General features: G+C 37.8%; 1 protein-coding gene across 1 annotated transcript in view; it reads right to left on the bottom strand.

Annotated features, from left to right (window-relative positions):
* Positions 1 to 27,474, bottom strand: part of NDUFS4 (NADH:ubiquinone oxidoreductase subunit S4) — a 55,922-nt gene that overhangs the window by 12,611 nt on the left and 15,837 nt on the right. Inside the window, exon 2 of the mRNA XM_075726857.1 lies at positions 16,824 to 16,902. Coding sequence (XP_075582972.1) covers positions 16,824 to 16,902 — 79 coding nt within the window. The remainder of the gene's footprint in view (positions 1 to 16,823; positions 16,903 to 27,474) is intronic.

Raw genomic sequence — 27,474 nt, 5'->3', positions numbered from 1 at the left:
TTTTTTTAAACAGCAGCAATCATATCAAATTGCTTACAAATGAAGAGGAGGTTTTGTCTTTATTATAATTTACACTATTTAAGAACACTTGTCATGGTGGAAAGCCTGGTAAAGCTGTTCTGGAAAGAGTAATAAGAAACGATCAATGTGCTATACAGCAGGGAGAAAACCTGGTTCACAGAGGCAGTATCAATGAAAGCAGTATTCAGCATGAAGATGACTTTTAAAGGAAACGAGAATTTCCTTCTAAGTACTCCACTAATAGCACAAATTCCAAAGGGGACAAGAAACAAGAAACTCCGGAATTCAAGGGGAAGAGACAAAATGATTGAAAGTATCTCTGAAAACAAGTGGTTTTGAATAAATGGGTCAGGTGTGTATAAAGGTGTCATGCTTCTCCTATGACATTTCTTTCCATGCATAGACAAAAACTGTACATAACCACTATCAACTATCTACTGTTTAGCACCCCCCGCCTTTTTTTTTTTAATAAAGGAAACAGGGAACAAGCAATGGGAAGTTGATGTCAAAACACAGAAAAACCTCCCAGCAAGCTTCCAGCAACCACCCAGGATTTAGAGTCTTGCTAGCCGCTCTCTTTTCAATACCAGAATTTCACACATTTCAATGAACATTATGACTTCAAAGAATCAAATTTTCATCATTGTCCGTCATCTGCCGGTTGATTTGTATAAAGGAGTTCTTCTGCATGCACTCCAGACAAAGGGCTCCTTACTTTCGTGGCTATATATCAAGTTTAAAAGTTCTGTTTGTGACAGTTGTGTCTGTGGTAAATTAGGGTAACACTGAAGGAGTGCAGCTGCTCTGCAGGAACCTCCTTTTTGGCATCATTTCACTTAAATAAAAACTGAATAATTAGCTTCTGCCTTCATTGAACCGCAAAAATGCCACTGGCCTTAGTAATTACTTCCGGTTGCCCCACCTACTAAGCCTCAATAGTTTACACTTGTTAGAAAGGAGGTAAAGTAGAAGTTTTCTGTACTTTATAGGAGTTTACAACAGCTTGCTCTCTTCCCCACCCCAACATGTTTTACCAGACTAAGTGCATAAAGTCTTGCTATAAATTCATGTTGCAATACACTTTCTTTAGGAGCTGCTATATCAAAGCACAGAACATCTTGCATAATACCCACAAAATAGCTGCTGTGAAAGGAGCTTTTTATTTAGCGTGCTCAGCTGCTTAGGCTATAAGTCAGGATGAGAACATTTACGTTTCTACACTTCAATACAGTATTTTTGAAAAAAAAAAGTAAGAGAACAGAATCTACTATGCAAATTCTAAGTGGAAAAATGGAGCAGAATGAACTAAACATGGTCAGACAACATTTATCTAACAGCTACAGACATAACAAGGGGAAAAAAGCATATTTGCCCTTAGGAAACTCTGTATCACACAGAATAGTTTTCTTTCAGGCTTCACAATCTTTTTGCATTATCACAGTAATCTGTGAGCAACATGGTGTTACCCATGACGTGTTCTCCCATCTAACCATCCTGCAGAACAATTAATAAAGAAGTTGAGAAAAGCAGTGAAAGCTGTACTTTAAAAAGAAAACCAAACATTGTAAACAGGAAACAGTATTCAATAATAATAATGATTGCATGAAAGCTTCTATTTAAAGATAATCTCTTTCCATAGGAAGTTTTGCAGAGAACACTACAGAGGAACTGGATATGGAGAAAAGGATATGCTGAAAAGTGGGTCTAACAGAAGCACAAATTGTCACATTACTGGAATCAACATAAGTCCATTATAATACTTTTTAGACTATTGATTGCCATTATACAAAGGAGGTGTCAGCATCCAAAACAGTCCAACATTTCCAAGTGCTGTTAGCTTCAGCAAATATTCATCGGTTTGTATGTCACAGTTGAGGAGATACTACTCTAACAGTCACGATGGCTAAGCATTTGCTGTTGTTGCAAAACCTCCTTGAGAACTTCCCTGTTCCCCCACTGCAAAAAGGCTCATTCCACTTTCCCGGTATTTTGTGTGCCCAGTATTAATCCATGCTGCTTGCGTAAGATACTACAAACATAATGGTACAACACATCCCACACACCATTAAACCAACGTCACTTGGATTTGTTCAGAGAAAGGAGTAAACAGGAATAACTGACTGGACTTCTAAAAATCCCAGGTGCTCCCTACAAACTGGAACATGACTTCACACTACTAAGTAGAAAACTTCCCCCTCACCAACCCCTTTTCCACATCTTAAAACACTTTACTCATAGTCTGCATTACATTCCCAGATTTTGTATTCACACTTGTCTCCTGCAAGTGTTATAGAAAGATTGTATTTATAAAAGCGATTAAAGGTAAAAGTTATGGCAAAAGCTGCTGAGTTGTGCTTTTGTTAGTTTAAACCATATTACTAAAAATAAAACAAAAAATCTCAGATTTTGCACCTCTCAGTGTCCTGAGAATCATAGAATCACAGAATGCTGTGGGCTGGAAGGGACCTTTAGAGGTCATCCAGCCCAACCCCCCTGCAGTGAGCAGGGACAGCTTTAACCAGATCAGGGTGCTCAGAGCCCCGTCCAACCTGGCCTGGAATGTTGCCAGGGATGGGGCCTCCACTACCTCTCTGGGCAACCTGTTCCACTGCTTCACCACCCTCAGCGTAAAAAATTTCTTTCTAATGTCTAGTCTAAATCTATTCTTCTTTAGTTTAAATCTGTTATTCCTTGTCCTGTCACAACAGGCCTTGTTAAAAAATTCTCCCCATCTTTCCTGTAGGCCCCCTTTAAGTACTGAAAGGCTGCAATAAGGTCTCCTCGCAGCCTTCTCTTCTCCAGGCTGAACAACCCCAACTCTCTCAGCCTGGCCTCATAGCAGAGCTGCTCCAGCCCTCGGATCATTTTTGTGGCCCTCCTCTGGACCCGCTCCAGCAGGTCCATGTCCTTCTTGTGCTGAGGGCCCCAGAGCTGGACGCAGTGCTCCAGGTGGGGTCTCACCAGAGCAGAGTAGAGGGGCAGAATCACCTCAAAAGAGAGAGGCATTTTTCTTGACAAACATACAACAAATACCTATCATTCAGCTTGCATTCCTGATGGGCACGTAAACAACATTTTAGAAATTTTAAAATGAAACATTCGAAACACTTAAGTCCCACTTTCAGCACAGATGGGTATTTCATGCTTACTATAGTTTTTCTGCCAAGAAAGAATCAGAGCAAGACAAAATTATTATGTAATTATTAATAATTTATTTTTTTCCTGTAACAGTATGTCTTATTCTTGTAAATGTTGTCTGGGTAAATATAATAAAATTAAAGACAAGGGGGATCTAATATCTGGGTTTACACTTTGCAGTTTCTCCATATGACTGAAATTAAGAAAATTGCTATTAGATGGAGGAAAGTAGGGGTGGTCAGGGGAGGAGAATGTATTTCTTAAAAATACATTGATGTTGCTACTAATAGTCATCAGAGACTTCAGTGTGGTCACAATGTTCTTCAAACTGAGGAAATGATAAAACAGTGGCTGATCTTGAACAAGGTGGGAAAAAAGTCTGAATTACTTAGAGCAGATCTTATGAACTACTTTTTCTTATAACACAGAAAGATTTAGAGAGAACACACTTTCTAGAATTCATTCAAAGCATATGTAACGCAAATCTTTTACTTCCACACACCTAAGTGGCTGGGGGTTTTTTATTACCTGTGAGGCATTTAAAAATAGAGAGTTATCTCCAATGCACAACTTTCAAGCATTGTACAAGAACTTCACAATCTTCAGATTAAAAAATGTGGAAAAAAAATCAGTTGGTTAAGAGTAACACCACAGCAAAGTTTTTAGACCATATACTTTCAAATAAAAGGAGAGGCAGTCTTAGTTTACCTGCATTTAGAAAAAGAAAGAGGGTAACTGAACAATTGAAATAATCTGATTCCTCTTCGAATAATTTACAGTTATGGCAACACTCTACTGCTTTATTCCACAAGTAACTGTTCTTACAGATACTATTTCTCAGTTGGAAAACAAAAAAAAAAAAAATCAGGCAGGAAGGAGCTCGAAAGGAAAGAAGACAGAAGGTCTGGCAGCTGGAGCCCACCTAGAATGGACAACTTGGTACTGATTCCCTTAATTAGTTCAATGTTGTATATACTATTAAATAAATAGTATATTGTAGTTCACTTGTAGTTCAGTGATGGTATATTCTTTCAACTAAAATTTATTCAGTTTCCAGTTCTGATTATTTACGCTATACTCCTAGCATAAGCCACAACAAGCAGAATGGCTTGCAAAGCTAAATATAATATTTCAAGAACATATTGGTCAATTATTCACTAAAGATGATTCTTGAGCTTACAGTCTATAAAATGTAGTTTTGATCATGGACACCCAAAGCCCCAACCAGCAGCTCAGGGTGGGGTCTTCAATATCTTAAGTGAGAGACAAAATTCAGGCTACTCTTGCATATTGGGAATAATTTCTGTATTTTTTGTGTGTTTTTGATGCCATTTTAGTATTATTTTTAACATTTATGAAAGATTACCTGTATTTACAAAATAAATCATAAGCATACGACTTCAGTGAATTTTATAAAGTTACTGTTTTTTCAGGAATTCTGCAGGAACAAGAAAATTAACAGTTCTGATCTGCTTTATGCCCATTTGAAAACCTTACAAACCTTCCTTTAAAGCACCCATTAAGAAATTTTCCAAATAAGGCCCAGGTAGAGTTTCCAAATATGGGCACCACTTGTTTCATCATCTTCAGCCTTTGGAGGGGAAGGGGTCTAATCTGTGTTAAATGTGTGGCTGGGGTGCCTTTTCTCAGTTTTGTGGAAAGCTCCGTTACCAGTTCAAGCTCCAAAAGACCCAAGGGAGCATGACAGTCAGAGCCCAGCAGTGAACTGTGACACTATTTACACATAAGCAGTGCAATTGCTGCTGTGAAGCTGGAACACCTTGGCCAGTTCATACTCTAATCCGGACAGCAAATATCCTAAGGTCTGAGCTGCTGAGTCCAAATTTGGATGTACAGCAAAGTCTTAAGACTTGATAACTCTAGTAAGATTTCCTATGATGAAGTCTTAAGAAAGATTATCACTACAGTGTATGAAACATCCATTGTGGATTCAGTTTTAACTAGCTAACAATCTCCCTGGGCTGGCAGCCAGAGCAAAGAATACTAAATTTTTTTTTTTTTTAAATTTCATAATTATGCATTCTGGTGTTCTTTTCCTTTCACCTCCCAACTACCTATTAATTCCCCATTTAGTGATAGCTGTGGAACACCATTTAACTTTAAGGGTTAAAATTTAACAAACTGTTTAGGCTTTCGTTTATTAAAAAAGGACATTCATCAAAGGTGGGGGTGGGAAGAAAGCAAAAAGGAGCGTTTTAAAGTTTAATTTGGCAATACTGTCACACTGGTGTATGGTCTGCTACTAAGAACAATATCGAGAAATCTTAAGTTCATGTAAACCAATGCCCGTCTTCATTGTGATGCATGTTCTCTATTCTTCACATCTCCTTTATGAAGAAAGTGATTTCTGTAACAGATCTTTGCAACATAGTAACGAGTGGTGTGAGACATAGGGGAGAAAAACAGAAGCAAATCCTCAATCAAGAAATGCCAATTTAGAGCAAAATCCCTGTTGGTGCATGCTTTTTAGAAGAAAAGTTGCATTTAAGAAATTACAAGGAAGTCAGACCTGTTAAAAGCTGTCCCTTACCCTAATGCAAGATGTAATGCTTCTATGTAATATGCATGGACTTTAAAAGGTGAAAGCAAGTGCTAAATAGTGTACATAATTTCTATACACATCAGGTAGTGAAGCAAGAAAAGAACTGACACAGTTACCCTCGTTAAAGAGATGCACAAAAGAGAACTGTTATGCAGTGTTAGCATACTGAAGGTCTATGCATCAGGGATGTTGTGGCTATTAACAGCTTAAATGTTCACTGTATTTTGTTAATTAGTGCGTACAGTTTTTGAGCCTTAAATGTGTTTTAGAAGGTTCTTTCTAACAGTAACACAGTCATTATTCCCTGGTGGGGATGGGAAGGGTTGACGGGGCTTCAACTGTTTCAACATCATCAATAAAATATGCAGCTTAGTACCACTGGACAAAAACAGTTTCTTTGAATTTATTTATATGATTAGTTAAAATGGAAGCTTGAATCATAACTAGAATGTATTAGTATTACTTCGCAAACTGTTTTTAGCTTGCTCTATCTAGAAGTCTGTCTCTGTAATTTGTGCTTTGGCCTTTATATGCTTGGCCTCTAAGGTTATTTGTAGGACAGAAATCATGGGTTTATACTTCCTGATACAATAGAGAGAAATATGTCACCAATTAAATTCAGTAATTCAACTTGATACACTACATCTTTCCTTTCAGTTTTCTATTACTGTGGGGAAAAAAATCAAAGGAGAGTACAATGTACAATTGTGTTTAGTAAACAGTGATAAAAAAGTAAGAATTTGTATTGGAAACAGACATTACAGAAGATGTTCAATTCCTGACTTATCAGAGAACCAGAATGAGTTTATTTAAGAATGCTTTCAAATGGAGCAGACATGGCAGCAAAAATGTGGTCCTAAGAAAATGCACCTAAAAAAAATAAAAACCAAGAAATACAAAAAGAATAAAATACTAGTGTAAACTACTATTTTAATCTTAAAAAAAGCTTCTGCCTGGTTAACATGCTACTCAGTGAAAACTTTAAAATATACGGTTTATAATGACGATGTTGGCCTATATGGAAAAATACTGTTATTTATTTTTATACATGATATCTGTGCACATCTATAAAATTAATCTGTAAGTAAAAACACTTCTTCAGATGTTTGTAATCAGAACTACTCACCGAAGCCTTAATTTTTTTAAAGCATTTGCAACATAATTGTAACAACTTAAAAATAAATACTGTATTTGGTATGTCTTATCAGCAGTTTGTAGAAATTCCTTATAGCACAGCTTCTTCTCACTTGTTAACCCAATTTTCAGTCTGATGGGTAATAGGATAGAAGTTATTTCCTCACCAAGCAAAGATTTTGTTTTGCACTAAATGTAAGCCAATGGACTCTATGGAGTGAATAAAACTGAGTATGCCAGAAAGATGCGTAAGATTGAGCAATTTCCCTACAATGCATGCTTCACAACACAAGCACTAAACTGCATATCAAAACTTTGGATCTGAACATCAGATGCTCCCTCCATGGTCCATGTCCCCACTTAACACAGGTTAACATTCCTAACTTGAGATAGAAGCCATGCAAGTAGTTCAAAGATACTCATAAACAAGCTATCAAGAACTGGAAGAGCATCCAGTTCCATTTGACCATTGATCATCGGAGTAGAAAGAGGTAGTACTGAAGAAGCACCAAGCTCTCTTGCAGCATGACCAAGATGTTCAAGGATTCCCACAGGATTACTGGGTTTTCCAGACAAGGAAAGCTTTTCCCTTCTGATTTGATAAAATGATTCTGCTAGAACATCAGAACTAAAACCAGCTTTCAAGTCTGTACATAGAACTTTGTAGTTAGGCTAGGATTTGCATCTTAAATCTACAACTTAGATATACTACAAAAATGCAGAAAGACACATTTGATTGAACAGAAAAGCAAATGCACTACAAGGAATTGTTTATTCACTATTCCTGACAGGTCAAGAAGAATTCAAGTCATCTACAGAAATATTTCATAACAGGGGACACTAACTTAGGTGTTCCAGAAAAGGATCACATAAAGGTATTGTTTTATGAGAACATGAAAATACTATCTAGTCCTTAAAAAACAAAACAGCTCCAAAAATGAAGTTTCTTTTGCTCCTGTTGATTACTAGACTGTATCAATGGCTTACTTTTATTCTTTCTAGCAGATTAGAAACATTGCTTGCATATTCAGACTTAAAAAACCAAACAAGTATTTGCATGTTGAATAACCCTTTGGAAGCCAGACGAACTAAAGATAGCACAATGATACTCCCATAATTTGTTCTGAGCAGCCATCATAGCAAGCTCTTCAAAACCAGTAATCTTTGCTATAAAATGAAACACTATGTAATGAAACAAACAAACAAAAAAATTGGCTGCATACCCTTCAAAGAGACATATTCTTTGACCCAGTGCTCCAGACTAAAGCCTTGAAATTTTTTGCACAAGAATGCTGCATGAAGGAAGCCCAGACAAAACAGACACTCGAGATGTTAGAAGGTTGTGTAACCTCAATCTCTGACACTCCTCCTTCCAATAGTCAGCAGAGATAGCACTGCCATGCACCAAAAGGCTCTCAGACAAAGAAATCCAAATACTTCACCCTATCCTAAAACCAAAATAAACCCACATAGGGATAAGAGTGCAATTGCTCTCATTGATACAACTAGGTATCACCTTATACAGGGTTCTGGGCTACTTGCAAAACATGTAGTTTTCTAAACTGAAAACCAAAATTATCTCAAGCTGAAATTTAGTAATATAGCAATATTTATTTCTCTTAAAAGATAGCTAAAGGTGATGGCAATTTCTTTACTTAGACTGTCAGAGTTACAGAAAGCTTCTTTATGATGGGGAGTAACTTGTTGCCTGCAGACATTTTTACAGAAAGCTCTTTATCAGTATCCAGCCAACTGGGTTTTCTAAACCACCGCAAGCTGCATCAAACTACAATTGCTTACAAAAACAAGTTGTAGCAAGCAGTATAGGCTCAATTGAGCTACAATATTCCAACTGAAAAGGGATTTAATTGCCAAACAGCAAAATATAGTGAATTTGTAGTATTGAAAATGTGTACATAGCTAGATAATCTGGTAACTACACACCTACACCTGAGCTTGCACTGTATTTAAGACCAAATGCAACTACCAGCCAAAACTATAAAGAAGAAACTGCCAAATTATTTAAATTAGAAACTAAAAAATCACTGTCTAGAAATATCTGCTCTGGCAGACCAGCATGGTGTACATGAAGTGAGAAGGATTATCACCATCCCCAAAATCATTAAAACCTTTAACTATTAAATTTCACATTAGCTACTTGACAAAGTTATCCAAGACAGTTTTTTTCCTCCCCAGAGCAGTATTTCTTAGTCTTCACTGGGAGCAGGTGGGGGAGAGGAAATAGAAAAAGCACTTTTTAAATAGATCACGTTTTGCAGCAAAAATGCAAATTCACAGATAAACTATCAGTGACCACAAAAAGTAAAGGTCTTTAAGTATTTAACTCTGTGCAAGTCCACTCTTAAATTAGACACTTTTATTAAAGTAGATGTGTATGTATTTTTACTTGCAAACAGTTTTCTCTTTTGAATATTTCACTTTTATTGAAAGAATGCATTTAATTTTGAAATAATTCTAGAATGTGTTTTTATACTTTAAACACCTTCTACCCTTGAAACTAGTATCATTCAAGCATCAAACATCACAATCGCAGATGATCGAATGCAAAGCAAACACTAATTATTGCATGTGAAGACACGCTGTATTAAATATTTTAGAAACCACAAGCAAACAACTTTTCTTTATCTTGAATCCCAAGTACACCACAGTTCAGATAAGCCGGTCACCTGCTTACTTGACGCAACTGTGATGGAAGAAAGTACTTCTCCAAACCACAGGCTTCATATACAAGGCCGTTTTGGCCAAAGCTAGAAACTGTTTCTTAAAACGTACCTGCAAAGTAAAGGGTGGAAAAACCACTTTTATTAACCTTATTTGACATAACAGGTTAATTAATTTTTATTCATTTTTCATTATTCTGAAGCAAAACGCAAGTTGCCGATCTAACCAAGAGAAAAAAATAATAGAAGGAATATAACCTACAAGAGAGAAATTTGGGGCTAGGAAGAGGGAACAGGTAACTCTGTCTGAACCCACACACAGATTCTGATCCTGGTACTTCGTACCCTTTGAATATTACAACTCACAGAGCCATACATGTAAGGCACACAAAAACTTGTAAGTTACATTCCTCATCTAAAGAGGAATGCTGTCCTGCACTGAATCCTTTATGGTAACCAGTTGAATAAATACTGCAGCTAGAGTAGATTAAACGAAGAAATTATTATTCTAAATTCTTTTATCCCATTAAGTTACTTTAGGAACAGCTTGAACTCACCCTCAAGGAATAACCCACAAGGGGTTAACAGCATTTGGAAAACCAAAACATAGAACATCCACTATATCCTTATTATCGAACACAGTGGTAAAGCTTGGAGAATTCTTGGCTGAACAGTGGTTTCAAGAAAAGGAAATCTAGTAAGCCTGTCTTTAATAAATGCACACTTTGCCAAGTGTTTCTCTTCACTGAGTTGCAAAAACAGCTCCTACATACAGTTTTCAAATGCAATGTCACACTGTCTCACACATTATTTTATGACACATTACTGCTTTGGTTTTTAGAGTAAACTATATTATATAGTCTCGGTTCTTGGGAAAGGCTGCTAGCAATGATCACACTTTATAAAGCATGTTAAAGCCTGATTTGCTATGTCCTTTGTTTCACAGCACTGTAGACTATCAGATTGAGATTTGAAGAAGTTTCATCATTCCAGGCTGTTTTTCACTTGTTTGTATATTTTATTTTCAGCTGCAGTATTATCACTGTTTATTATAGTATCAGAAAAAGACTATACAATTTCACTAATTTCTAAGCCTAGCCAAAGCTGGGATTTGGATGAAGGTGAACAAACTATGACTCAATCCTGAAAATACCGTGTGATGTTTGCTAATAATGCAGTCTTCTAGAAAAAATGGACTGGAATGTTTCCGCAACTTTTTTGCTGAAAAGAATCCTATTTTTTCTGAGTATCCTATTAATACACTGCTACTCCTGGATTATCCAGTAGTAAAACACTTAGAACAGACACTGACTGCTACCTCTGGACAGCCAAGAGGAAGCTCCTAAGATTCTCGATACCAATTTCAGAATAGTTATTAGAATCATAGAATCATTTAGTTTGGAAAAGACCCTTAAGATTATGGAGTCCAACCATGAACCTATGTCCTGGTTTCAGCTGGGATAGAGTTAATTTTCTTCCCAGTAGCAGGCATAGTGCTGTGGTTTGGATTTAGGATGAGAGTACTGTTGATAACACACTGATGTTTTAGTTGTTGCTAAGTACTGCTTATGCTAGCCAAGGACTTTTCAGCTTCCCATGCTCTGCCAGGTGCACAAGAAACTGGGAGGGGGCACAGCCAGAATACTTGATCCAAACTGACCAAAGAGCTATTCCATACCATATGTTGTCAAGCTCAGTATATAAACTGGGCGGAGTTGGCCAGGGAGCAGCGATTGCTGCTCGGGAACTGTCTGGGTATCGGTCGGCGGGTGGTGAGCAATTGCATTGTGCATCACTTGCTTTGTATACTATTATTATATTGTTATTATTACTGCCACTATGGTACTTTATTTTGTTTCAATTATTAAACTGCTCTTATGTCAACCCAGGAGTGTTTCTCACTCTTACTCTTCCAATTCTCTCCCCCATCCCACCAGGGCAGGGGGAGTGAGCGAGCGGCTGCGCAGTGCTTAGTTGTTGGCTGGGGCTAAACCATGACAACCGTTAACATTGCCAAATCCACCACTAAACTATGTCCCTAAACACCACATCTACACACCTTTTAAATAGCTCCAAGGGTGGGGACTCAGACACTTCCCTGGGCAGCCTCTTCCAATGCCTGACTACCCTCTCCATGAAGAAATTTTTCCTAATATCCAACCCATTTGCTCTTGTCCTATCACTTGCTACTTGGGAGAAGAGACCAACACCCACCTCACTACAACCTCCTTTCAGGTAGTTGTAGAGAGCGATAAGGTCTCCCTTCAGCCTCCTCTCCTCCAGGCTAAACAATCCCAGTTCCCTCAGCTGCTCCTTATAGGACTTGTTCTCTAGACCCTTCACCAGCTTCATTGCCCTTCTCCGGACACGTTCCAGCACCTCAATGTCTTTCTTGTAGTGAGGGGCCCAAAACTGGACACAGTATTCCAGGTGTGGCCTCACCAGTGCCAAGTACAGGGGGACAATCGCTTCCCTGCTCCTGCTGGCCACACTGTTCCTGATACAAGCCAGGATGCTGTTGGCCTTCTTGGCCACCTGGGCACACTGCCGGCTCAGCAGCAGCAGCTGCTGGCCAACACCCCCAGGTCCTTTTCTGCTGGGCAGCTTTCCAGCCACTCTTCCCCAAGCCTATAGCATTGCATGCGGTTTTTGTGACCCAAGCGCAGGACCCGGCACTCAGCCTTGTTGAATATACCGTTGGCCTCGGCCCATCGATCCAGCCTGTCCAGATCCCTCTGCAGGGCCATCCTACCCTCCAGCAGATCAACACTCCTGCCGAACTTGGTGTCATCTGCAAGCTTACTGAGGGCGCACTCAATCCCCTCATCCAGATCATTGATAAAGATATGAAATGGAACTGGCACCAATACTGAGCCCTGGGGAACACCACTTGTGACCAGCTGCCAGCTGGGTTTAACTCCATCCACTGCAACTCTTTGGGCCCGGCCATCCAGCCAGTCTTTCACGCAGAGAAGAGTACACCCATCCAAGCCTGAGCAGCCAGTTTCTGCAGGAGAACACTGTGGGAAACAGCGTCAAAGGCTTTACTAAAGTCCAGGTAAACAACACCCACAGCCTTTTACTTATCCACTAAGTCCACTTATTAATCCACTTTGGCCTAGGCTGCTGCAGCATACAGTATTTACTGCTCCTCTTGAATATCATCTGAAAAGTATGAACTGCTCATCCTCAAAAAGGTTCAGATTTTCTGCGCCCAATTTGGTGTATGCAAGTTATCTTTAGTGAGTTATGCAGAGTTTGTCTACAATCAGAAGGAAACTGGTGCCCTGCTGAGGTTCAGTACTAAGACTTCCGAACCATTACTGAAAAAAAGGTTAATTAACAGTATAGACAAAACAAAACAGTTTCAGGACAGGTGCTGAAATGTCAATACAGCATCACTGTATTTAGCCTGTCATGCTTGTAATAGAGTCTGTTCTTACAATACTACAAAAACTAGTTTAGTATCATTTCAATTACACTTTATAGCACTGTTCTTGAATGCTGAATTCTGTGTAGCAACTCATCCTATTTTATCTTGGCCTGACACAGAAAAAAAATATTTGTGAGATGGGTGCAACTAGTAGCTGATCCTTAACCACAATGTTTCTAGTGTCTCCCTAGTGACCAAACCCTACAGTTGTTCTTGCAATAATTTTTGCTTTGAGCTACAGCTTATACATTACCAGTGGAATATTCTGCTTTAGAGATGCAAAGGATATTTTCTGGCAGTTGCTCTAATTTTGAAATGTTCTGGCTATACTGGTATCATTTAACCACTACAAAAGTCCTTTTATTAGCAAATATTTGGGGGTACTTTCCAATTGCAGACAGCAACTTTCACAAAAGTGCCTAGCCTGTAGAAACTCCAGCCTAGACACCCACAACGCAGCATTACCAGCACTGACTGCGAAGCCTGCTTAAAGCACACATGCTGAACTAGACAACTTTTAGCTACCACAAACAGTATTGATGCACCCTACTTACAACAACTGAAACAAATCGCAGTAATTTAAAACAGTTCAAACCCCCATTTTAGGCAAAACCACTGAAGCTTTTTATAATGATGATGGAAGCTATGTTATTACATATGCACAAACAGTTAAATCATTTGGAACATCACCTGAGGGAGATTTGCTGCTGACAGCCGTTGTCCTCTATAGCCCAAATTTCCTAATGCAAGCAGGGTCTTGAGAGACTACTTTTCACACAGCTATTTGTCCATACTCTTGGAATATGACCTAATTGGTGGCCAGAGATTCAAAATGTCATGATGCAAGAACTATATTTCTACTTAGCTTTGTTCATTTTGTATGTTATTTTCTTTGGATTTAACTGTTCGTTAGAAGTTATTTTATTCAACATGCACTGAACACAGCTAGTAACTGAGACAAAGATATCACTGAGCATTTAACTCCTTTTACATTTAAGGGTCCCACTTCTTTCTAATATGAAAAATGAATGTGGTCTAAACTACTGTATTTTCTACTATTTCATTAGAACTCATTTTTCTGTTGTATTCAACACATGCTGCGCTGCAGTAGGAAGGTGACCGACTACTGCTTAATAATTCAATGTCAGGATGCTCTTCCCCCTTCTATTCCACTTGTGTTTCCCAAGACAAGGAATACTTTAGTACTTACAGAACCAAATGGGACTCTAGATAATTCAAAGGAATCCCTGTTGATCAAGTTCTAGCATATGCATGTACACATAGGAGTACAAGGTCTACAAAAGCACCAGAAACAGACAGATTAATTCAACTACAATATGCAGTTAAAAGTTTTCAGTAACCACAGTGTTACTCTACCAGCTTTGTAAACATCAACTCACAGAAGAGTTAAGTTTCAAAATAAGTCACAAGAGGAGTAATGCAAACTAGGATAACCACATCCCATTTTCTGCCTGTTCTTGCTGCTTCGTTCTGATATGCACGTAAAAACCACCCAGAAGGCGATGCCAGGCTTTAAAAAAAAAAAAAAAAAAAAAAAGCCAACAAATCCATCCAAATAGGATTTTACAATTTCTAACAATAAGATGCATATACCTGGCAGTAACACAAGAGGACGGGTCTTTTCTAATTATAAGTTAAGCATCAACTTCTGGAATAGTTTAATTACAACTTGCATGGAAATAATAGTTTTATTAAGCTTAGCAACATTATTTAAGAAACAGGAAGTTCATGTGATGTGTTAAATTAGTTTTAATAGGTTATAATTAATCCTACTTAAAATTAGGAAATATACCGCAACAACCTAAAAGAAGTTCATACAGTAGTCTACTTTTCCATGAGCTTTAACAGGTGTCTAGAGAACTTCTAATCCTGAAAAGCTGAAAACCACATCAAACCTCTTTGTAAAGATCTTCCTTGCTAATGGGATATAAATGTTTGCCCATTAATGGAACACCAATTATTGGATATTTTATGTCATTATGGAAACTTCTCCAAAACCTCAGTTAAATCTACAAATTAAAATTTAAAAATAATATTCTAATTTTCTATCATTTTTGTTTCATTCAGGCCCTACAATAATCTGGAAAAAAAAAGATTCATGCATCTAGAATGTGCATCTACATGCAGAATATTGTAGGAAAATACTATTCAGTCTGACATTTAACCTAATACTTGAAAGAACTGAGGATAAAATAATCATTTAGATACATTATATGTATCAAAATTAAACAAAATTATTCAATGGCTGCTACTATGAGATCTCAAAAAAAACCCCCAGCAACTATGATATGAGAGTCTTCAACCTGATGAGAACATATAATGACATTAGAAATAACCACATCACTTACAATTCATTTACAGTAAGAGAACAGAACAGTTGTACTTCAAATCAGTATCACTTTCAGTCAACTGGAAGTATAAACTCTCATAGCTAAACAGGCTAATGTACAACTCTAACTTAGGATAATGTACATTTAAATACAAAATGGAAGATAGAAGAGTATTTATTTTGTGGGTCTGTCTTTGCACTGTAGTCTCTTTCAGATCTGTGTATCTACCACTCGAGGTCACAATAGAGAAATGTGATACTGTAAATTCAGGCAAAATAAAAACTCTATTTAGATGGGTTTTTTTAATATTAAAGAACAGTGCTACAATAAGCAAGCGCAATTCAAGTAGGTCTACTGACTTGGTCAATGTTATTTACATAGTGACTCATGAACTCTTGTACATTAAATAAATTTCCTGAATCCAAAGTTATGCAACTAGATTAGTAAGATAATCATGTTTGCTAGAATACAGGATTAATTTTTTCCCTAATTTTTAAACCTAAAATTATACTACCTTTTAAATTCAGAAAAGTTTACAGAACTGATTTTTTCTACCTGTGAGTAGATTATTATTGCTACATCTATATTACAAAGCATGAGAAAAAAAGTCCCTAAAGAGTTGTTAAAGTAGGTGCGTTTTTTTCCAATAGCCTGTTAAACTTCAGCTGTCTCAACTTGTAGTTACGATTACAAATGTTCAATTTACAAATACAAATTCCAAATATTTCTTAAGTAGTTAATACAGCTTCAGGGACACAAAAAAGTACATACAATACAAACTGTCTGGTATATATGATGGGAATTTTTTTTCCCTGAAGATTCAAAATTGATATGAAACCCAATGAAAAGCATGCTTCTGCTGTGACGCATTGCCCCCAGAAGTCTTACAAAAATTATACTATTGAATAATGTAAACATAAGTGTCAGGTTGCATCTAGAGTAACAGACCACACATTATGGAAGAACTTACAAGAAAAGATTGCCAAATTTCTGATCTGCTACTGATTAGCAGAAGAATGTTATGCATTTGTTCCTAGTTGTAATCTAACCTTCATGCATATTCAAAAGCTAGCGTATATATGCATAGTAACAATAATCCTGCATGATGCTTCTTTACACAGTTTCTTTAGTAATATGGGTCCTAATGAAGATAATTTCAGGAAGCCAGCAAATTCTGTATAATTTCACTACACAGAAAGTATACCCAGATTTCAAAGAGAACAAAATTTGTTATAAATTACAGTTCATACTGGTCCTTAGCCACAAGATAATAAACAAGGTATTCATCATTTTATATTGCTTAACACTTTGAATGACATATTTCCTTCACATACTTATGTTTTACTAATGTTCCCCTTTTAAAAATGTATGAAGCATTGTTGCTTTGTAGTTCACATTTATACGGCTTTCCTAGAAAAACACAGAATACCATACTGAATGCCTATTGTGCATGAATAACCCTGAAGGCTGTATCATAGCAGTATGCAGTAGAAAACCCTTACCAATTTTTCATCAACTGTGATGAGTTGCGTGTCTCGAGTTTGGTCCTGTGCCAGCCGCCATGTGGAAGTGCTCAGTGACCTGCGGTGCAAGACTTGAAGTTAAAAAATGATTCATGCAATGAGAAAATAGAGGCAGACAAATCTTACATAAACAAGTTACTTTAACAATATCCGTCTTGTAAAAAAAATTGAAGAGGGAGAGATGAGGGCACAAAAATCCTTTTTCTCCCCAATTAGTTCTGTCTGCTGAGTTTTTGGCAGACTCCCACTTAGCAGTTCACAACAGGCTGCACTTTATGTCAGCCTACAGGCTCTCTGTCACAGACAGACTGCCAGTGGCAAGGACTGTACTGCTCTATATGAATGTACAGTAGCTGGTTTGTCACGAACAGACAGAAAAATACAAGGCTGCTGCAAGCATTCTGGAACTCTGATCCTTAAAATGATGGCATCAGAGGAAAAAAATCCTAAATCTATTTGTAATGGTAAAGCTCCAGTTTTACAGTTTAACAACAGAGCATAAACAAATTAAAAAAACAAACAACAAAAAAACAGCAAAACAAACCCTAAGTTGATAATTTCAACAAAATTTTCTGGTTTTGAATGAGCAAAGCTCACAACTGTTTTGTTTCATTTCTAAATCAGTATGGGTCAGCTTAGTAATTTCCAAGAAATATGATTAATCTTCTTGCATAATTACTAAACCTGTAAGGTATGTAAGGTAAAGATGGAAACACAGAACCCAATTCCACATCACTGAATTCAGAAGTAAAATTTGCCCTTAATTTGCATTATGTCACTAATGTCAGGATTGGGCCCTTTAAGTACAAATCATCTTTTGGCAAAACAATGCAACAGCAAGCCAAAAAGCCCAATTCTCTGAGCTAATAATGTGCTTCAGATTTAATTAAGGTCATTTTAAACAAATGAGGCACAAAAATGCAAGAATATAGATAACTGAACAGTAAGATGGACTAAGCCACTCTCGTTTCAACAGTTCTTCAGAAGATTACCTAATTTGGGAAGCCAGACATGCCTGCAGATGCAAATGAACTTTGAGATTTTGCCTATGGGATACTTAAAACCATTCTTCTAGTAATTTAACACTATTGGTAATGTTTACCTAATTTTTGAGGAAAACACCCACAAGTGCCTTTAAAACACCACAGCTTTTAAAACCAAATTCCAAGACTTTCAGAAACTCTGCGATACTACCCAAACTTACCCCTCCCCACATAAACTAAAATAGTCAATAACATGAAAGGTGTCTCAGCAGCAGATAACTTGCACACAATCATTCGAAACCTGTAGAATTGAAAGAGCGCATCTTCTACTGCATTCTATTAAGCCATGGAAACATGGAAGACCTAACTAGGGGAACAGTCTCCACAACGCATGCATCTAACACATCTCCTAATCTCAACTCCCTTCCTAATTTTAATCGATTCTGGTGAGAATACATTTGAAGATATGAACTTGACCATTTAATTAATCTAGTGTCACATTAACTAAACAAGCATTCAATTTTCAGGCAATATTAGCATGGTAAAGTTTTTAGGAGGTAAAACCTACACTAGAAAGGAATTTGAAATTAGTGACTATAAAGAAAGCCACAAGAATCTTATAAAACTAAACAACTGGAACAAAGTTCAGTTCAGTAGTATTTCAAATGGAGATTCCCACAATCTGTACTTCTAATGCAGATTACATTCTCCTAAATTACCTTCCATTTGCCAATAACAACCTCAAAAAATCTCCACGTCATGAAGAACAAACTCAAAGCACAAAGTATATAGAATCACCCAACTCTGTGACATGAACAGACGCATCTATTCCTATTCAAACTGACAAAATCTGTCTGGAAGGGTACTTTGAAGAACAGGATGAAGTTTTTTAAGTGCAAGGGAGCACAAGAATTTCATAAACATCAAAATCTAACTACTCCGTAAGACAAAAATCTCTGTCCCAGAGAGCTTCTGGCTCAATACAGCTGTCATTTTCTTAATTTGTACACATAAAACAATACATCATAAAAAGAGAACAGACAGATACTGCAGTATGCTATAAGAAATGGCTTTTATTCAAACCTTATTCAAAAACACACCAAGAGAGAAGTTATCCTAAAAGCCTTCAGAGTAGCAGCATTACACTTGAGTTCCAGTGGTAAAGTAGTTGAAGCCACAAAATTTCCAACCTTAAGCAAGGCAAAAACATTGTAATAGGAAAATTAGTTTATTCCCCCACTCCAGGAATTTTAGTATCAAAGTGGTATTCTGCAGGTATTCTAGAACTTCATGGGATACAGTGCTCACTACACGACTTAATATATGACCAAAGAAGGACATTGGACTATGCAATCAAATCGGTCCTTTCTGGTAGGAAATAATCTAAACTATGAATCAAGAAGGTCTCTGAACCTTGCCCTGTGAAGAGGTCTGATGAATATGTAAAGGTTTGAGAATGCCAGGATTTAAATAATAAGGCTGATCAGAATCATGCTTTTTCTTATAATATAAATGCGATTTGGAACAAAATTTAGCACAATTCAGTTTTAATTAGTTTTTCTTTTTTTTTTTTTAATTAATTTGGAAAAGCATTAATCAGCTTTGAAAAGTATAAATGCCATGCCCTTCCAAAATGATTTCCACTCAGCATTATGTCATTGGACATTGTTTTTACTCAGATGATTGCTCATTTTGGAAATTTCTGTATTTGCAGAAAAAAAATTAAAGATATTTCATACCATTATAGTTAGCAGGGAAGAGAAGGGTAAAAATCCCACCAGATTAAAGGTGGGCAGAATATCTCTCCAAGATGCTTCTACACGGCATACAGGGGGAGCTGATTTTTTTGCACAAGATGTCTCTGTCAACTGGGATAAATTGCAAGGCGTCACATCTTACAGCTCTCCATGATGTTTTAGCTCTTCTTCTACAAAACAGACAGACGGTTTACTAACCTAAATCAACTTCTGCTTCTCTTCATCATTTTTCAAAGCCATTTCTCTTGACTACACCACTCTGGAAAAAGCCCAGCTGTTACTGGAATTTGCAGCCTTGTACATTTCTTAAATGCCCAGCCTTCTGTCCATCCCTGGATTGCAATGAGTTGGAAAGAACACACTTTCCTTAAGAACTTCCTATTTGAAGAGTGGTTGAAAACCAGCATTTGGACTAGACTAGGAATGTGAACTGTAAGTCCATGGAGGTGTATCTGTGTAAAAATACATAAAACACTAGTTTTGCTTTAAAGATGACAGGCTGTTGATTTTTCCATTTGTTGCATCTCTCATAGGAATGTAACCCAGAGCTTAGAAATACTAGCAACTCTGAAATATCATATGATCTGAAATACTACTATTTAAAAGTTAATAGCAAGTGTTACTTGATTCCCAGAGCACTTGTTTAATTTTCAACAGGTTTCACTGCAAGTTTGTCCCTAATGTCAGGCACTTAATTGAGAAGATAACCAGGGAACAGACCTCTTTCACACAATCCTCTCTTTTCAAACTCCCACAACGATAAGTATCATTTCATCACTCAAGTTTCCCCTTAGAAATTCTATAAACTTTACAACATTTGTTTTACCTTCAAATTAAATGAATATGCAATCTAAATCACTTAAGTGACAACTCAATTTAAACCTTTTATTCTGTCCTCAACAGTAAAGCAATTCTCACAAAATTCCCAATTAATACTTGCTTCTGCCCACATCAACCTTGGCCTTTAGATATCTTTTGTGACAGACAAACTTGCAGAGTATAAAACATACTTTTTACAGTTCCATTCTCACAAAGTTGTCCTCCTTTCTTCTACTACTGACCTCCAGAAAGGTAATCTGCTTTCTTCCTTTCTCTTTGCAAGCAATATGGGTCCACTTTATCCCATTTTGCCTCTTTTAGACTGTTTATGCACTTTTTTTCCTGTCGAAACATCTTGGGATGAGGCCTTAAGAGCAGGAAGTTCCATTTCTTACTCTGTTCCAAGACTAATCAAACTCCGATTTAAAATTACTGTACACAGAATACTTTAAATAATAATAAATAGGCCACCAATATAATTCTAAAGTTCAAAAACTATACAGAAAATTTTACATGTAATAGCTAGCAACAATAAACCCTGCTATCTTCTAGGCTCATTAACGTGCCATTCAAAACACAGATCAGACAAACTTTCTTCACAGTTACCATCTAATAACCAAAGTGTGACTCCCAGCTGGCCACAGCTCCGTTGGGGATCTGCCCAAACATTTTCCTTATAGTGAGCTCCCTAGTGATGAACAAACAAGCTTTTAAATGTGAAAGCCTGGGTTTATTAGAATATTTAGCCTTTTAAAACAAAAACCCTTCAAAACTACATGCACAAAAGTAAAATTAAGGTTTATAAAAAAAGTCACCCATGTCCCTTATGATCTTGCAGATACTTTCCCGCATTAATGTACATAGCTAATCCAATCTGCAGCTTCTTGGATTATAACCAACCCTTCACAAGGTCTTCTAGTCCCTAAAAAGTTTTTCTTTCATCAAGGAGACCTGGATGTATGGACGGTGAAGATGCCACAGTTAGTCCACAGGGACTCAGACAGCAAAATTCTCCTCTTGCTCAAGTTTGTCGTTCTGGGCCTCAGATGCATCTGGTGTCACACTCCTCCTGCCCAAGTATAGTCCCTCTCTCAAATCTCCTAGTCACTCTTTTACTAGAAGATTCCTCCTTTGTTCCCTCCATATTAGTCTGTCTACACAAATATGGAGGTGTCTTTGTGCTTCCACAAACATGGATAAGTTGGCGTGAATGTACAGCAGCTCCTTTGGCTACAGAGACCACCACTCAAATTGTCATGTGGTTTGCAATTATGAAAGTGGTATTTTCTCCCTACCCAGTGCCATTGTGTTGGGCATTTAAATTCCTTAAACTTGATCTATATGATCCTGTATCATCATTTTACAGTATTATCATTTAATAATTTCAATAATTTATTATAATTTAATTATACTCATTTCTACAGTTCACTTGAAATGTAATTTTGTATAACACAATTTTGTCTTTACCATCAATCTGATCATGGTCCAGCTTCAGCATGAACTCTGCTTTAATATCTGCTATAAAACAATACACTTTCATGACATTTCTGGGTTTCATCGTTAGGAATTTAAAAAGGTTATGGTAACTTTTTCTTCCACAGTGCATAGTTCTTTAGAGAGGCATTATAGACCTGAACATTGCATCTAGACTGGGTTATGGCTACAATTTGTTATTTTAGAATCTCACAGTAAATCTAAATGTCTTTTATAGAGAGACAACAATAGAAATTTTGCAAAGACTACACTACATGGTCTTCTTATTAAATTCTTGTAAAAATACTCTTACATTAGCTCAGTAACATGGAATGAATTAAAGATGACTACTAGTGAAAATGTGGATTTGCAGTGTTCAAAAATTTCTATAGGTATTGCATATTCTGGGAAAACAAATGCTGTGATCATCTAACCATGTCTTCCACGAGAGGCGTGTACTGCCCTTCCACCATCATCTGCTGTTCCAGCAAAGTCACAAATGGATTCCACACCTCTGCTACGCAAATGGAGGCGTCCACTGAGAAGCCACTGGAAGTTCTCCAGTCTTCACTACAATATTAACACTGGTCTCAGGTCTCTCAACCATCTTATCCCACCGTGTGGTAAACACATAGCAGAGTTTCTTGTTTCAGGGGGCATACTTGTGTCTCCTCTTCCCTTCTTATACTAGAGGCTGCAGCTCTGTTGATGCCATTAACCAGGTCTGTTGAACTGGAGAAACCAAACAGTAAAAGAATGGACAGCAAAAGTTTTTTGTGATATCAGGATGAAGGATATTAAGACATCTGACTCGAATGTTTCTCTTGGTAGTTTTGGATATCTGTATTCAATCTCTAAAATTCAACAAATCTGAACTTCTTAAATTGCTGCTAAATAACCTATGCTTAACCACTATATGCTTTTGGTTTTTAACTGCACGAACAGAAAAATAAATAGAAGTCTTACAGAAGAGAATGCCTGCCACAGAGCCTCTGGAAATGTCATGAAGAATCCCCCACAAGCCCAGTGGAAGGTGAGAAGCAGCCATATTTACAAGGCATGAATTTGCCTTCCACAAAGAGCAATGCTTTGGCCAGCATGTTACACAACACCCAGATGAGAAAACTTCTGTTTACTGGATTTAATTCAATAGCTGAGATTTAATTCATTGCACAAAAAAAGGCTCCTTAACCTCTTTATGCAACACATCTGACTGTTTGATCTATTAGCACCCCCTTTTGGTCAACTGTTGGAGATATGTTAAAGAAAACCTGGTATCACACCACAGGTAATCAGATCACAACATAGAGATGAAACAAAGTCTTGAAGAAAACCTCATGTGCTGCATGAAAAATGAAGGCAGTCATTATAAAATAAGTCTAAATGGCATTTTAAGTATTCTGACACTGAATGACCAGGGCACCTGTAGGTGTGAATATACATATACACAGAAGCAGAAGCTGTGATGAACCGTTCACTACATTGAACAGATAATCACTCTTAGAAAACCAACCTTTTTTAATATTATGGCATTTATCAGGAATAACATAAGCTTCACAGAGTGCAGCCACCATAAAGACATTAAATTCTGAACAAAAAGAACATGGAAACACTGCCAGCTCAGAACTTCCACGGCATCCAACCTAGTCACACACTGCAATTAAGCAGACTAAAAACAAATCAGTATAATGTTCTCTCATGTAAAATACAGACATTAAAGATTGCCTGTTATATGATCTCAGATACAGTACAAATCACAGGATTCAGCCCCAATATAACATATTTTTATAAAGACAGCTTGTAAAGTTGAACTGGTGAGACATGAACTTAAATAGAGTGGGATAATACTTCCTTGGTATTTGATTCACTATTGTAATTACAGTGATAAAGACTTAACAGAGTCAATGATGTTTTATTTTTACCAGGATACATCTACTATTCTTATTACATCCCAGCATAAACAAAGTATGGAATATAAAGCCAAACACTGCCTGTGGAGCCCATGTAGTTCTATTTTGTAGTATGAACTGCATGAGTAACTTTTGGGGTTGGAGGAAAAGCAAATTCCCCATTTATAAATAGTTACATTCTCAGACAATATTGGCACATCAGAATTTTTTCTTTGCCTACAAAATGACGTTAAATTATAAACACAGTAAACTATATTTCTGAATGGATGAAAGGAATACCAATTTATTTAATCTAAACTGCTGAAACTTCAGTATTAAGTGGTAAAAAGATCAAAATTGAAATAGAAATATATAAACACTGCTTCTATTTGCTAAAAAGTTCATATGCAAAAAGAATATATATATTTTCCAGGTGTGCGTTTGGAAAACAGGGCTGGAACTGATTGTGCTTTTCTGTTAGGGAAATCTGCATTATGAAAAGAAGCAATGGTCATATAAATGTACTGAATAAACATGAAAATAACTTTAAGCATTTGACTTGTGGCTTGTAACTTAGCGTGCATCTTCAAAGCTAAATGTTAAGTTCACCTGCCTTTAGAACTATTAAATGAGTTAAATTTTCAAGTTGTAAAGACTTTAGTAAGTAGAAAACAATCAAATTTTAGTTATTTTAGGTTTTATTTTAATTACCCCAGAGATAGGAAAATGCTATTGACATACCACAGACAACCAAAGTATGAGGTGAACAACAGCACTACACAAACACAGCCATAGTCCTTCCAGAACTACCGTAGGACCAGAGCACTATAGGCACTCCTGGCATTCCAGGTTCAGTCCCCAGGATGAAAGTCAGCTCTGTTAAGACACGGCTTGAGTTGCCTACCATCAGTTTCCCTCATTTAAACAGCTTTCTCGGGGTCAACAAGAAATGAGCAAGTTTAGCTCTTACTGCGAAGCCTGCACCGCCCGTCTCACACAGGGCCCATTTGAGCTGCTCTCTAGCCAGCTAATTTTGCTGACACCACTGCGCACGTAACAAAGACCAGCACAACCCTTCAGAAGGCTCTGCAACAGCCAGACAGTAAGCACAGGCAGGCTCAACCTGCTCCTGCAGAGCTACACAGTTGTCTCCACCATGTTTTTGACAGCTGAGCCTTGTAGGATTATTAATTAGGTGGGTACCTGCAGGGCACAAGCATACACACAATAAAAACAGCTTCAGCTGAGGAAGAGTTCAGGAAAAAATCAACAAGAGCTAGCTTGGGTTCAAGTCAGCACACCAGCAAGCGAGGGCTGACATCCTGAAACAGTTCTCTGCATGTCCCAGTCTGCTATCAGACTGTTTCTTGACGTGCTTGGACATAAACACAGTCATTGTTTGCCACTAAACTTCTGAACTGGCTGGGGGGCCGAGCCCAGAGAGTAGCTGTAAATGGAGTTAAGTCCAGTTGGCGGCCGGTCATGAGCGGTGTTCCCCAGGGCTCAGTTTTGGGGCCAGCCTTGTTTAGTATCTTTATCGATGATCTGGATGAGGGGATTGAGTGCACCCTCAGTAAGTTTGCAGACGACACCAAACTGGGTGGGAGTGTCGATCTGCTGGAGGGTAGGATGGCCCTGAAGAGGGACCTGGACAGGCTGGACCGATGGGCCAAGGCCAACTGTATGAGGTTTAACAAGGCCAAGTGCCGGGTCCTGCACTTTGGGCACAACAACCCCATGCAGCGCTACAGGCTTGGGGAGGAGTGGCTGGAAAGCTGCCTGGCCGAAAAGGAGCTGGGGGTGTTGGTAGATAGCCGGCTGAACATGAGCCAGCAGTGTGCCCAGGTGGCCAAGAAGGCCAACAGCATCCTGGCTTCTACCAGGAATAGTGTGGCCAGCAGGAGCAGGGAGGTGATTGTTCCCCTGTACTCGGCGCTGGTGAGGCCACACCTCAACTATTGTGTCCAGCTCTGGGCCCCTCAATACAAGAAGGACATTGAGGTGCTGGAGCGTGTCCAGAGAAGGGCAATGAAGCTGGTGAAGGGTCTGGAGCACAGGCCTTATGAGGAGCGGCTGAGGGAACTGGGGTTGTTTAGCCTGGAGAAGAGGAGGCTGAAGGGAGACCTTATCGCTCTCTACAACTACCTGAAAGGAGGCTGTAGTGAAGTGGGTGTTGGTCTCTTCTCCCATGTAGTTAGCGATAGGACAAGAGGAAATGGGCTTAAGCTGTGCCAGGGGAGGTTTAGGTTGGAAATTAGGAAAAATTTCTTCATGGAAAGGGTGGTCAAGCCTTGGAACAGGCTGCCCAGAGAGGTGGTGGAGTCACCATCCCTGGAAGTGTTCAAAAAACGGGTAGATGTGGCACTTGGGGACATGGTTTAGTCTGGTCTACCCTTGATTGGTTTAGAGTGGACTTGGTAGTGTAGGTTAATGGTTGGACTGGATGATCTTAAAGGTCTTTTCCAACCTAAATGATTCTATGAACAGAGTCATGCCAGTGCTTCTAGACCCCCACAGGCACATGACTCAAGGTATGCCAGTGGTCTCTCCCAGATTACAGCAAACAGACCAGAAACACTTGAGAGAGGGGCTTAACACATTAAGAATAAAATGACCCAAATTTATTTAAATATTTTTGTAGTAGAAATCATAAAACTCATTATGAAAGCAGATCTGTTGTACTACTTTTACAGCAATAGAATACATAAATATTGCTGTTAGGTGACAGGAGCTCTGAACTGCTGCCACCTGTACAGTTGCTGATCAGCAATTTCATTACATGCTACTCTCCAGAGCAGAAGACTTAATCTTAGAAATTAACCTCAGATCACAATCTGAGAACAGCAGATTCCCTGTGAACCAGTGGAAACCTCTTGTAGGCAAGTCAGCCGAAAGGCAAATAATACTAGAAATGCTGCACAGCCTGTATCAATTATCAACTGAATTTTACATTATCTCATTAGAAAGCCTGATAAAAAGGAAAAGGGAAAAGTTATGTAGGGAGTAAAGACAAAATACACAGGTGACATGTTTGCTGTTTGTGCTTTCTAAATGTCAAACTTCTCCCCACACATACACATTCAGGCATTCATACAACTAGACAGTAACTAAAAACTGTGCTCTCTTTATAGTAAGAACAACAAAAGTCAAAGGGTTTAATTCCAAAACTGTGAGGAATGAAACTAATGTTCCACAACCCACCTCTGTCTTAGGGAAGTTTATGCATTTTGAACAAGAGCCTTTGAATCATGTAAAGTTAAACAACAACAAAAAAGAGTAAAGATTCCTCTGTGTTTGCACTGGTTTATGACATAGTACAGTCCTGTATTTATCCCTGTCCTTTCCTCTTGATTTAGCCTTTCTATTTGACTGCACTTGCAGGCTTAAGTAATACTTATTCTAACAATCTAAGGTAATAGCAAGGTCTGTAAAACATGGCATATAAATAAAGGCAACTTCTTTTTTATTTAATGCCCTCAAACATTTGAACTGTAAACTATTGAACTAAACTATAGTACAAAAAGAGAATTCTTTAAAATGTTACTGGAAAACTACACCTTCTTTTATAAATGGTTCACAAAAGTCAAGGAAGCTATTTTGCTAGTAAGCCTCAGCTGTTGGGCAGCTATGAAAAACATATTTAAGAGCTATCTATTAATTTATGTTTGTAGTACTTTGTAAGAGCCAGTTAGAGACAGCCAATGCCTCA

Source organism: Pelecanus crispus, chromosome Z, assembly GCF_030463565.1.
Source record: "Pelecanus crispus isolate bPelCri1 chromosome Z, bPelCri1.pri, whole genome shotgun sequence".
Taxonomy (NCBI): Eukaryota; Metazoa; Chordata; class Aves; order Pelecaniformes; family Pelecanidae; genus Pelecanus; species Pelecanus crispus.
Note: the sequence above shows the minus strand (reverse complement) of the source record. Positions and strands in the feature narration are given on the sequence as shown.